General features: G+C 42.2%; 1 protein-coding gene across 1 annotated transcript in view; it reads left to right on the plus strand.

Annotated features, from left to right (window-relative positions):
* Positions 1–2,086: 2,086 nt before the first annotated feature.
* The window catches only part of KCNV2 (potassium voltage-gated channel modifier subfamily V member 2), a 29,254-nt gene continuing 16,982 nt past the window's right edge, over positions 2,087–14,358 (plus strand). Inside the window, exon 1 of the mRNA XM_040357310.1 lies at positions 2,087–3,654. Within this exon, the coding sequence (XP_040213244.1) occupies positions 2,254–3,654 (1,401 nt within the window). The 5' untranslated portion in view covers positions 2,087–2,253. The remainder of the gene's footprint in view (positions 3,655–14,358) is intronic.

The following is a 14,358-nucleotide window of genomic DNA, read 5'->3' on the forward strand; positions in this document are numbered from 1 at the left end:
TTTTTACTACTAATGGCGGTGATCAGCAATTTTTTTTCGTGACTACGACATTATGGCGGACACATCGGACAATTTTTACATATTTTTGGGACCGTTGTCATTTTCACAGTAAATCTTTTTATAAAAATGCATTGTTTACTGTGAAAATGACAATTGCAGTTTAGGAGTTAACCACTAGGGGGCGCTGTAAGGGTTATGTGTGACCTCATATGTGTTTCTAACTGTAGGGGGCGGGGCTGGACGTGTGACGTCACTGATCGCCTTTCCCTATATCAGGGAACAGACGATCAGTGACATTGCCACTGTGAAGAACGGGGAAGGTTAGTTTACACACACCTCCCCCCGTTCTTCAGCTCCTGTGACCGATCGCGGGACACCGGCGGCAATCGGGTACGCGGGTCCCGCGGCTACGAAGCTTCGAACCGGACCGGCCCGGCCCACGGCTGGGCACTTAAAGGGGACGTACTGGTACGTGCCTGTGCCCAGCCGTGCCATTCTGCCGACGTAAATGTGCAGGAGGCGGTCCTTAAGTGGTTAACCTACAGTCACCAGAGCACTATAGCGTTCTCATATGACTGGTGTGGCCATCATTAGGGATACTGGCTTGGGACAGTATGTTTTTTTTTTTTACATACTATGACCAGAGCAGTGCAGTGTTACAACAATGACACTGTACTACTCTGGGGAGGTGATCGGGATTCGTTTTTTTTACACTATGATTGCTTAGAACAGTGATCATCATTGTTATAAACAATATTTTTTATGAATGGCATCCATTCACAGGGTGTACTATTGTGATAGCTGTAAATGGTCACAGCTATTACATGGTACAGATGCCTTGTGATTGGTCTTGTCTGTATCATGTGATCACTGTGACCAATCACAGAAATCATTACAATAGTACACAATGAATGACTATAAATGAATGCCATTCATTGTGTACAACTGTCAGATAACTGTAAATGGTCACAGTAATCACATGGTACCAGGAGCAGCCTGGTACAATGATTTCTCATCCACTATGTTCAGTGTAGCTAGAGTGCTCGCCACTGTCAACGACCAGTATAAGGAAAAAGAGTATGGCCGCACACCACAACGAGAGGGATAATGCTCAAATATATTTTATTGTAGTCACCATGCCAGAAAGATCACAAAAACATGACTTGTTGACGCATTTCAAACGATTAATTCGTGCTCGTTCACAACGCCTAATACATAGAGCTCCCACTCTACTATAATCTGGAAGGGAAGCAGTTGAAAATCCTGTGATACAACAATTCCTCTAATACTGGAGTTGTGTTACTGGCCAGATCACCAAGTGAAAACAGAGGAACACATCAAATGATTGGTTACCTGCTATATATAAAGTTTTTGTTTTTGAGTTTAATATCGCTTAATTTACTTTCCTATGAACATGTTCTCCCACCTCCCTCCTCTGCAACCAGAGTGGCAATGTGAATTAATTGCCTAATGCTACATTTACTTCTATTGAATGCTGATTGCCAAATCACCCCCATAGCAGTAGTGAGAGCCTCCCCCATTTGTTCCACTGCTGGATTTGAGAACATATATCTTGCAGCGTAAGGAGGAGGGGGACTTTTTAATTAAAAATGAAACTGGCCCATGAAAACCATTATGGCAAATATGTTATTGCATATGGGGATATGTAATAAACTGTATATAATAATGTGTAGTTTAAAACTAAAACAAAAGTGTTGGCTACACACATACTTTAAATATGATAACCTATATTGAATACTACTACTAAACTCTACATTAATTGTTCCTTTAAAAATGCTTTAGCATACATCACTTTAATATAGCAGAAAACATCCATGTGCGTGCCATCTTTACTGAGAAATATCTCCATCTTCCGCTATATATAATTAATGTTTTTAAAAATATAGAAAGCACATTAATCTTAATTTAGTGCTAAAGTTTTATGAACTGGCTATATGTCTATCGGTGTGATACATTTGTTCAGAGCTCCAGTGAATGTTGTAAGTTGCAGGCTGAACGGGATAATAACATGAAAATCCCTTCTTAAGTATTTAAATCTTCTTTGTCAGCAGGACTTAAAACTGCCAGAGACACATACAGCATAAAATGCTTTGCTATTGTTTCCTTACATGCAAATAAAATACAAGGGAAGATAGAAATGATGTACATCCCTGGAGAGATAGCCATTGGTCCTGGCATTAAGGTATGACTGATCTCCTTTTCATGTTTGGGATGGCTGAACCCTAACCAGACATGCTGCAGTACAAGCAGAGGGCCAGGGCTCCTCCTTTGTCATTTTTTAGAGACGGATCTGGAAGACCCCGTGGTAATGAGGATAGGGTTCGACTGGCTAGAGGTTCTACCAGCTATCAGTGGAACTCTGAAAGCAATTATGTTTATTACATTGAGGATGAAGATGATGATGTAGAGGAAGTGAGATGGGCGGAACGAGAAGAAAAACGACTGGATGGATGGAAAAAGCAGTTCATTTCTAGCCATGAACATGGATCCTATGATGATGACCAAGACATACGTTTACTTTCTCCCTCTGTTTTTGGAAATGCTCGCAGCAACTTGCTACATATTAATGTGGGTGGAACAGCTTACTTTATATCTTACATGGTAGCAGCTGGTTATCCCAAAACCCGGATAGGGCGATTGGCAACATATACTGATCGGCAACGTAAACTAGATCTATGTGATGATTACAACCCAGTAGAGGATGTCTATTTTTTTGACCGTGACCCAGCTTTATTTCATCATATCTACAACTTCTATCGTACTGGGGTGTTGTGGATAAGGGATGAGTTGTGCCCTCGCAGTTTTCTGGAAGAAATCAACTATTGGGGTGTAAGGGTAAAACATACTCCTCGTTGCTGTCGGATATCATTTGAGGAGAGGCAAGATGAGCTCAATGAGCAGTTAAAGATCCAAAGAGAACTTAAAGCTGAAATGGAGACCGAGGAGAATGAGGAATTCTTTAGAGGAATGTTTTATGGACAGCTGAGACGCCGTATCTGGAACTTAATGGAAAAACCCTTCTCTTCAGTCACAGCCAAGGCCATGGCGGTAGCATCCAGCTTCTTTGTTCTCATATCGGTTGTGGCTATGACACTTAACACAGTTGAAGATATGCAATACAAAAATGCTGCTGGGCTTGCTAGTGGTAGACCTTATCTGGAGCATGTGGAGACCATCTGTATTGCATTCTTTACTCTAGAGTACATACTACGTCTCATCTCAACTCCAGACATACAGCATTTTTTGCGCAGTGTTCTAAACGCGGTGGACCTCATTGCAATATTGCCACTCTATTTACAATTGCTTCTTGAAACGTTTTCTGATGAGGATGAAGGTGGTAAAAGGTCCAGCCATGAGCATGAAATAGAGGCTGTAGGACGAGTCGGCAAAGTTGGACAAGTACTTAGAATAATGAGACTGATGCGTATATTCCGAATCCTTAAGCTGGCACGCCATTCTACAGGACTAAGAGCTTTTGGGTTTACTCTTCGACAGTGCTACCAACAAGTGGGCTGTCTATTCCTCTTCATTGCCATGGGAATCTTTTCTTTTTCAGCTATGGTCTACACGGTTGAACATGATGTCTCTGGCACAAACTTCACAAGTATTCCTCATGCCTGGTGGTGGGCAGCAGTAAGTGTTGCTTTCAGTGTTCACAAGAAGCTGCAAATTGTCTGATTTGTCTGAATGCACACGCATAAATACAAATATATATATATATCACATATATATACACACACTTGACTAATCTAGTGAATAATACAAATGAATCATGATTGTCTAGCTTCATTATTTCTTTAATTCTCTACAGATCAGATGGATTTATGCCTTAATATTCAGACAAATCAGACATTATTTAATTGTCATCTCCCCTGGTTTGATCATAACTACAGGGTTACATAAATAAAAAAATGGAATAGCATTAAATACATACATTTACTACATTTTCCCAACTGTGTGTAAATAACAAGTATTTTTATAATATGTAAAGATATTTGCACAAAGACGAAATATCCCTTGCCATTTTCTGTTACTGAAAACTAGTTTAAATTTCAAAGTTTTATGAACTGGCTATATGTCTATCAGTGTGACAAAAGGGAGAGAATACACTGTACTGTAATTAAGATGTAAGAGCAGGGTTAGAGCAGGAGTGAGTGGTGACAGATCAAATTTGCAGTATCTAATATATGTGCATAAAAGTGCCATATTACTAACATTGTGGAAGAGGTGTCAGGCAGTCTTGAGTCTCACTAGAACATGGGTTGTCAAACTGGAGGCCCTCCAGCTGTTGCAGAACCACAAGTCCCATGAGGCATTGCAAGGCTGACAGTTACAAGCATGACTCCCACAGCCAGGGGCATGATGGGACTTGTAGTTCTGCAACAGCTGTAGGGCCGCCAGTTTGACACCCCTGGAGGGACAATCTTACAGAATGATATGGCAAAATCCCCCCCCCCCTGTCAGGATAGACTCCTGATAGACACTTGCATATATAGATCGATAGTAAATTTATTTACCTTTACAAACAGGAAATGCAAAAGAAAAAACAGTACCCAGTTAGGTAGCACCACTGAGATTTGCCATAGCACACAATCCTGAGTTTACTGTACATAAAGCAATCCTCTCCTAAGTGATGTGCTAAAATTTGCTAAGGTATACTTAAAAAAGGCCCAACAAATCCAATCAATGTTTCATACAACCTAATTCAAATTTTATGAATGAACTGGATTATACAAGAGCCCACATACCTTCAGCTTTCAGTGCCATTCTAAACTCCGCAGACTGTACAGGTTCTATCACGTAAAAAGCATAGGTAATATGGGTGTGTATATAGTAAACCATAGCCAATCAGAATCCATTTTTGTTGTAATCTCAAGTCGACTGGTTACTAGGGCTTACAGCACACTGCCTTAAAGAACTACAACTTTTATATTGAATTTATTACATATATACAGTTGTGCTCATAAGTTTACATACCCTGGCAGAATTTATGATTTTTTGGCCATTTTTCTAAAAATATGAATGATAACAAAAAAAAACATTTCTTTCACTCATGGTCAGTGTTTTGCTGAAGCCATTTATTATCAAATCAAATGTGTCTACTTTTTTTTTTTAAATCATAATCACAACAAAAACTACCCAAATGACCCTGATCAAAAGATAACATACCCTGGTGATTTTGGCCTGATAACATGCACACGAGTTGACACAAAGGGGTTTAAATGGCTATTAAAGGTAACTATACTCAGCTGTGACCTGTTTGCTTGTAATTGGTGTGTGTATAAAAGGTTTCTGGACTCCTGACAGACCCTTGCATCTTTCATCCAGTGCTGCACTGAGGTTTCTAGATTCTGAGTCATGGGGAAAGCAAAAGAATTGTCAAAGGATCTGTGGGAAAAGGTAGTTGAACTGTATAAAACAGGAAAGGGATATAAAAAGATATCCAAGGAATTGAGAATTCCAATCAGCAGTGTTCAAACTCTAATCAAAAAGTGGAAAATGGGGGGTTCTGTTAAACCAAACCATGGTCAGGTAGACCAACTAACATTTTAGCCACAACTGCCAGGAAAATTGTTCGGGATGCAAAGAAAGACCCACAAAAAAGGTGACATACAAAACTCTCTGAAAACATGTGTGGTTTCAAGTTGCGCAATAAGGAGGCACTTGAAGAAAGACGGGCTGCATGGTATAGTCGCCAGAAGAAAGCCATTACTACGCAAATTCCACAAAGTATCCCACCTACCGTAGGCCAAACAGCACAGAGACAAGCCTTAATCCTTCTGGCACAAAGTCATTTGGAGTGATGAGACCAAAATTGAGCTTTTTGGTCACAACCATAAACGCTACATTTGGAGAGGCGTCAACAATGCCTACAATGAAAGGTACACCATTCCTACTGCGAAACACAGAGGTGGATCGCTGATGTTTTGGGGATGTGTGAACTACAAAGGCACAGGAAATTTGGTCAAAATTGACGGCAAGGTGAATGCCGTATGTTATCAAAAAATACTGGAGGAACATTTGCATTCATCAGCCAGGAAGCTGAGCATGGGACCTACTTGGACATTCCAACATGACACAAGGCCAAGTCGACCTGTCATTGGCTACAGCAGAATAAAGTGAAGGTTCTGGAGTGGCCATCTGTCTCATGACCTCAATATCATTGAGCCACTCAATGGGGAGATCTCAAACGTGTAGTTCATGCAAGACAGCCCAAGAATTTACAGGAACTGGAGGCTTTTTGCCAAATGGAATGGGCAGCTTTACCTTCTGAGAAGATAAAGAGCCTCATCCATAAATACCACAAAAGACTTCAAGCTGTCATTGATGTTAAAGGAGGCAATACACGGTATTAAGAACTGGGGTATGTAAACTTTTGATCAGGGTCATTTGGGTAGTTTCTGTTATGATTATGATTTAAAAAGAGTTGATTGATAATAAATAGCTTCAGCCAAACACTAACCATGAAAGAAAAGTTTTTGTATTATCATTCATATTCTCTGGAAAATGGGCAAGAAATCATAAAACTTATGAGCACAACTGTATGTATGCGTGTATATATATATAATATTATATATATATATATATATATATATACAATTAAACTGTATAAACTTAAAGTGTGTGTGAATGCTAATGAGCCTATGTCAATCACTTCAGTCTGAATCAGCACAGTAATCAATAATCACTTTTCTCATGCTAAAATATAAATGTCAAATACATTTGAAATTAACTTTTTTTAAACAGTTATATGTCTGCTAACCCAGGGTTTGACAAATTTGCTTGGAATCTAGGAGCCAGCTAAAAAAGTTAGGAGCCAGAAAACGCACCCCGTCCCGACGAGCTTGCGCGCAGAAGCGAACACATACGTGAGCAGCGCCCGCATATGTAAACGGTGTTCAAACCACACATGTGAGGTATCGCCGCAATTGGTAGAGCGAGAGCAATAATTCTAGCCCTAGACCTCCTCTGTAACTCAAAACATGCAACCTGTAGATTTTCTTAAACGTCGCCTATGAAGATTTTAAAGGGTAAAAGTTTGTCGGCATTCCACGAGCGGACGCAATTTTGAAGCGTGACATGTTGGGTATGAATTTACTCGGCGTAACATTATCTTTCATAATATAAAAAAAAAAATGGGGATAACTTTACTGTTGTCTTATTTTTTAATAAAAAAAAGTGTAATTTTTTCCCAAAAAAGTGCGCTTGTAAGACCGCTGCGCAAATACAGCGTGACAGAAAGTATTGCAACGATCGCCATTTTATTCTTTAGGGTGTTAGGATAAAAAATATATATATAATGTTTGGGGGTTCTAATTAAAGGGAAGAAGATGGCAGTGAAAATAGTGAAAAATTACATTAGAATTGCTGTTTAACTTTTAATGATTAACTTGTAATACCAACGGTCACCACTAGATGGCGCCAGCTCACACATCTGGTGGTAATAACTTGTAATACCAACGGCTCACCACCAGATGGCCCACCTTCCAAGCCAAGTCGCCAGGACACCATTTCTAGTCGCCATGGCGACCTGGCGCCCGGGATTTGTCGAGCCCTGTGCTAACCAGTCTATCTTCCAAGCTGGTAAGGACAGGGGAGGCTGAGACTTGTTAGGAGAATCCTCCTACATCACATCAGGATAGAGCAGGGGGTGTGTTTCCATTGTGGGTGGACAGCATCAGACAGATTAATCTATGTGCTAAGTGTCAAACAGAGCAGGGCTGGGCAGAGGGCATGGCAGCAAAGTGGACTAAAGCACTACAGGCACATTGCCCTGCAGTTCCACTCAGCCGCCAGAGACCCGATTCAGTTCTTGGCATTGTCAAATTTCAAAAGCAAAGAAGGACTGGAAAGAAAGACACATATTTAATAATACATTTAGGAGGTACACACTTAAATAGCATCGTCCTGCCCTGCTTATTACCCCCACTCACCAGAATTCTGTAAACAGTATTAAGCAGACCATAACTTGCTTGACGTTTACTTCAGGAGGTCACATCCTGGTGCCCGGACAGGAATCTTTTTATGGCCAACATAATACTATGGGGTTGGCCATAAAATGTTATGATTCTACCAAGGAATATCAAATGACAACAAAGAATAAAAGTGGAAACAGGATCCATTCTTATAGTAGTGGATTAAATTCAAAAAGCATAAAAAAACTTTGAAAACCATACCAATACACTTGGGGGCTAAGAATATGCATGCATCATACATACTAGGGGGAGTACAACTGGGGGGATCTGTAGTGGAGAAGGATCTGGCTGTTTTAGTTGATCATAAGCTCAATAATGGCATGCAATGCCAAGCTGCGGTTTCCAAAGTGAGCAAAGTCCTTTCTTGTATTAAGATAGGTATGGACTCCAGAGAGAGATATCATTTTGCCCCTGTACAAATCATTAGTAAGACCTCATCTGGAATATGCAGTTCAGTTTTGGGCACCAGTTCACAAAAAGGATATCGGGGAACTGGAGAAAGTGCAGAGAAGGGCAACCAAACTGACAAGAGGCATGGAGGAGCTCAGCTATGAGGAAAGACTAGAAGAACTAAATGTATTCACTCTTGAGAAGAGATTAAGGGGGGATATGATCAACATGTACAAATATATAAGGGGTCCATATAGTGAACTTGGTGTTGAGTTATTCACTTTACGACAAGGGGGTACTCTTTAAGTCTAGAGGAAAAGAGATTTCATCTCCAAATACGGAAAGGTTTTTTCACAGTAAGAGCTGTGAAAATGTGGAACAGACTCCCTCCAGAGGTGGTTCTGGCCAGCTCAGTAGATTTATTTAAGAAAGGCCTGGATTCTTTCCTAAATGTACAGAATATAACTGAGTACTAAGATTTGTAGGTAAAGTTGATCCAGGGTAAATCCAATTGCCTTTTGGGGGATCAGGAAGGAATTTTTTCCCCTGCTGTAGCAAATTGAATCTCATGCTCTGCTGGGGTTTTTTGCCTTCCTCTGGATCAACTGTGGGTATGGAGTTGGGTGTATGGGATTGTATTGTGTTTTTTATTTTGTTTGTTTATTTTTTTGTGGTTGAACTGGATGGACTTGTGTCTTTTTTCAACCTGACTAACTATGTAATACCAGCATAGCAGCCTGACACTTTTCATGTTAACTTTATCATGAGTTTTCTGCTGGCTTTTCCATAGTGCTCTTATATTATACACAATAAACCAGTTTTCTTCCTTCTTTCTAGTTACCCAATCTTGAAATAAAGCACCATCCTACAATAATAGAAAGTGTACTATACAGACAGTACAAACAAAAAGATACAGACATGGGCCTAAAGCCGGCAATAGTTGAAGCAGTTTCTTTCCTGCAACCACCTTGATTCCCCAATCAACAGACACTGTTGACAGGGAAATCTCTCCAGCCAAGCCATTGTTTTCCCCCGGCGGGGGGGGGGGGGGGAGATGCCCCCACTGAGAGAACACAGTAATTATTGCTAGCAGCTATAACAGCCGCTAGCAATAATCACATATAAAATCTGTCAGGCTGGTTGTACCCAAGTTGGGTACATTCAGCCTGCCCATACATGGTTCGAATTTCGTCCGATTCCTGCTGAACCGGACGATATTTGAACCGCCTATGACCTGCTTAAGCTAGCAGTACAAGGTTAGATTTTTTTTTACATTCATATGAAATTCGGAAAAGTTGTTGGTGCCATCATTGAGTTAACTAATTTTGTTTGAAAGCCCCTAAAAATGTTAAGACCTGCTACTTAAATGGATTCCCAGATGTATTAAACAGGTTTCTTATATTGCTTATGAATTTTGTAAGAATTTTGCAAAGCAAAGTTTATTTAAATTCATAAGTATTTTGCATATTTATTTATATTAAAGTATAATTAAAGGCAAAACGTTGTTTTGGCTATAGTGGAGAGGGGTTAGAACCCCTGTTCTTTTTTTATTGCTGTTTATTTTATAGTGTGTATGTTGATGATCATTTGTCATATCTCTGTATATTGTGTTCACTAAGATGCACAACCAGGAGTCTATTAAAACTATCAATACTTCCTGCCGATACCACTGATTGTGGAAGGGAGTTCCACATCCTTGCCGCCTTGACAGTGAAAAACCCCCTACATACCTTAAAGCATGGCTCCACCCAAAAGGCGAAGCTCCACTCGTTTGCTTCCTTCTCCCCCCTCCGCTGCCACATTTGGCACTTTTCGGGTGAAGGGGGGAGCAGGTGTCTGTTTTTGACAGGTATCTATCTACACTTCCGGGGACCTCACTGCGTCCCCCCTCCTCCTGCCCCCTCCACCGGGCCATTCACAAAGAGCAGCCTGCTTGACGCATGCGCAGTAGGGAACTGGCTGTGATGCCGTAAGTCTTCACTTCCGGTTTGCCCTACAAGGAATGGTGGTGTCAGCACCTGAGAGCCGATTGAAAAATCGTCTGGGGTGCCAACATCATGGGATACCTGGACAGGTAAGTGTCCTAATATTAAAAGTCAGCAGCTACAGTATTTGTTTTTTTTTGGGGGGGGGGGGGCTGGAGCTCCTCTTTAAGGTTAAATCGCTTTTTCTCCAATCTTCGTGTCTTTCTACACACCCTGAGACGGAATCATTTTCTTCCTACGTTGGGATCACCATTGAGATATGGTGCAAGGGTACCTGTAATATACGGGTCTTCTGTCCCTCACCTGGATTCAAGTAACACCAATACACCATTTAATCTTTTAGCTGGGCTTTATTAGAACTAACAATAAGGCCCCGTACACACGACCAGTTTCCTCGGCAGAATTCAGCTTCCGACCGAGTTTCTGGCTGAATTCTGCCGAGGAAACTGGTCGTGTGTACACTTTCGGCCGAGGAAGCCGACGAGGAGCTCGACGAGGAAATAGAGAACATGTTCTCTATTTCCTCGTTGTTCTATGGGAGCTCTCGTCCCGCCGAGCTCCTCGGCGGCTCCAGGGCTGAACTGGCCGAGGAACTCGATGTGTTTGGCACGTCGAGTTCCTCGGCCGTGTGTACGAGGCTTCAGCCCTGAAAAGAGATAAACTGATTAACAGAATACCAATATTAAATGCAATGATATAGTGCAACCGCTCAGCAAATTAAAACAGGATTGGTGTTCGTTCACTTTAACCGCTCTCCCTCTATGGACTCCCGAGACTTTCTCGCTCCACTAGTTTGCCGGACTACTTCTGAGACCTCTTGCTCTCCTTCATCGTCTCCAGCCCGCCAGTTCAGTGAGAGGTCTGGCTATTTTGGCAAATCCCTCCACAAATCTACTGTAGTAGGAGCAAAACCCAAGAAAAGATCTCGGCTCTTGCACATTTCTTGGCCTGGGCCAAGTGGTAACGGCTTCCAAATTCTTGGGGTCAGTGGCCACTCCCTCCGCTGAGACAACATGCCCGAGGAAGGTGACTGATGACTGGTAGAACTGTCACTTCTCAAGAGACAGCTTCAACCCCTCTTCATAGAGAGTCGCTTCCGAACCTTCTCTAGACTTTCCTCATGTTCTTCCAAAGTCCGTCCAAAGACAATTATGTAATCTAGATACACTATAACTTCAATTAAAGTGGATGTAAAGCCACTCTCATCCTTTCTAAACTACTGCCATGTTGCTGATCTATAAGGATACACATGCCTCCTGCATGTATCCTCACCTGTCAAATGTCTCCCCTCTGTGTTATAAGAACTGAAAAACTGCAGATTCTGTGGGTGGATCTGTTGTCTGGAGCTCGATGGGTGGAGTCATGATGTCAGTAGACTCCCCGCCCACCTCTACACTCCCCTTACACTGAATTCTGCTATGATCACTAACATCCAGTCAAAGTCCAGAAAAGTAACCACATGACTTCAGAAAAGGAGTGGGGGTGGGAATTAAAAAATAATGCCTGTCTCAGGCTAGTTTATGAGATATGTAAATAACCTGTCATTCACAGCAAGGGGGAAGAACGGACAAAAGTTTTCTCCTGTTTGTCCATTTATCTCACTGAAAAAAGAAAAGAGGATTGCTCAGAGCTGGATTGACTCTTTGTGGCAAGGCTGGGCACAGATGATAGGAAATCTTATACTCTACATCGTGACAGCAAAAAACGAATTTGGGTTTACATTCACTTTAAGTTCATGTCACCAACAGTCCGTTCCATCAAGCTCCAGACAGACCATGTGGCATCAGTTCAAACTCAAAGAACCCCACAGGGCAGATAAAAGCATTTTTCTCCCAGTTATCTGGATGCATGGGTACCCATTTCTCAGGTTATGAAAAGGAAATGTCACCAGCACACAAGGATCTCCAAAAATGGGTCCAAAACTTTAATCACATAGTATCAAAAAGTAAAAGGGATGTTTCGGAGCCACGCAGGATCCCTGCATCAGGCATGTGACCATTTGGTCATTTCAGCACTCAATTTATTATACAGCCGTTTGTGCAGTAACGTGTGCGTTGGGAGTATTGCATTGGCACTTCTCAGATGCAACGCGCTGAACCATTTGGCTCCTGAAAGGCATTGCAGGGCATCTTCTTTTCGTGGAGTGGTGTACTGGTCTGGGATGGTTCTTTTGTTAAGAGTGCGATAATCGATACACATCCTTAATGACCTATTTTTCTTCCTCACCACCACAATGGGAGAAGCAGGACTCCCGAATAATTCCTGTCCTCTTCAACTTCGCAATATGTTCTCTAAGGTCATCTTAATCCGCTAATGGGATTCGTCAAGATCTTTCTCTAAATGGCCTATCCTCTTGTAGACAAATATGATGCTGTGCACTATCTGCGCATCCCGTGTCAAACTTGTTTTTAGAGAAAAATTTTCCCCACTTTAAGAGCTGTGTTTTTGCCCATTCTTTCCATTCAGATGTCATAGGAGAGCCTTTTGGATAGAAATACTCCTCTGGTAACTCTTCTTTGGCTTCCCCCACTACACCATGTTGTGTGATGGGTGTGGCTGGATTTACCTGCCCTATCATCATTCGGGCCTGAAGCTTCACTGGAGAATCAGTAACATTACGAACACTGACAGGAACCTTTCCATGGGTTCTCTGTAAGGCCTTCATAGAAATTATTTACGAAAACAGGTCCAAGCCCGAATCTGTCTACTGTGGGTCACCTTCAAGGATAACATAAGTACCAGGTTGGTCCCAATTCAGTTTGACTGAAGCCCGCAGACATGCTACTTCACCTGGATGCAAGACCTTTTCCGTCTTGTCCAACTTCCACAATTTTCCCACTGCTTCTGTTGGGGTCTTTTGTTCCTGGACATGGGCTGGACATCAGATGTACTTTTAGCTGCAGCCTCACCCTCTGACAGCTGAGGAGAGAATAACCATCAAACCAAGTCAGTGTTTGTCCCCACAATCATGAAACTCTGATTACCCCCCAGGAGGCGGGGACATACAATGGCCAAAGTGTCGTAAGTCTGTCTGCCCTACAACAGATGGGCCAAATTCAAGCTTGACTGGAAGATATTCGCCATAGGAGAGCTTTTTAGTTCCTATACCCCAAATTTCTAGACTTTCTAACTTCTGCAAAGGCAGGTGTTTCAGCTGTTTATCATAGAAATCACGGTAAATTAGAGTCACTTGGGCACCAGAGTCTAGAAGGGCTTTTGTGTATACACCTTCCACCTGAACTAGCACTATAGGAGAAGGACCCATCAGCTTGTTACGGAACTTGCTTGGCTGTTTTGGTGCAGCTTGCTTGGCTGTTTGGGCTTGAATCCATCTTTTGGCTTGTGCCCAAGCTACTCTCAGGAGTCGGGTCCCAGATCACGGGAGATCGGTGCACACCACAACTAAAACCGTCAGTCCAGACCAGTGTTTCTCAACTCCAGTCCTCAAGGCGCCCCAACAGGTCATGTTTTCAGGCTTTCCATTATTTTGCACATGGGATTTAATCAGTTTCACTGCCTTAGTAATTACCACAGCCATTTCATCTGAGGGAAATCCTGAAAACATGACCTGTTGGTGCGCCTTGAGGACTGGAGTTGAGAAACACTGGTCTGGACTGACGGTTTTAGTTGTGGTGTGCACCGATCTCCCGTGATCTGGGACCCGACTCTGAGAGTAGCTTGGGCAGCCTAACTGAGGCTTTGGGTGAGGCTTGGTACAAAGGTTTAGGCCTTACCCGCCCTTAATTTAAGACTTGGGAACTGGAGCGAGTTGACTTAGATGGGGACCCGGCTGGCTCCCTCACCAGGGCCCTCTGGAGTTTCCTGACGGCTTATGCTGTTCTCTTTGTGGCTTTGGTGGGCTGGGACAGTCTTGTTGATAGTGACCAATACCCCCACAATTATAGCAGACCACTGAACTAAAGGGTTCTCCAGCAGGAACATTCTGTATTGTCTCTGCCCTGGTTGGTTTCAATGTCTTTTACCCC

The sequence above is a fragment of the Rana temporaria genome, chromosome 1 (genome assembly GCF_905171775.1).
Source record: "Rana temporaria chromosome 1, aRanTem1.1, whole genome shotgun sequence".
Lineage (NCBI taxonomy): Eukaryota > Metazoa > Chordata > Amphibia > Anura > Ranidae > Rana > Rana temporaria.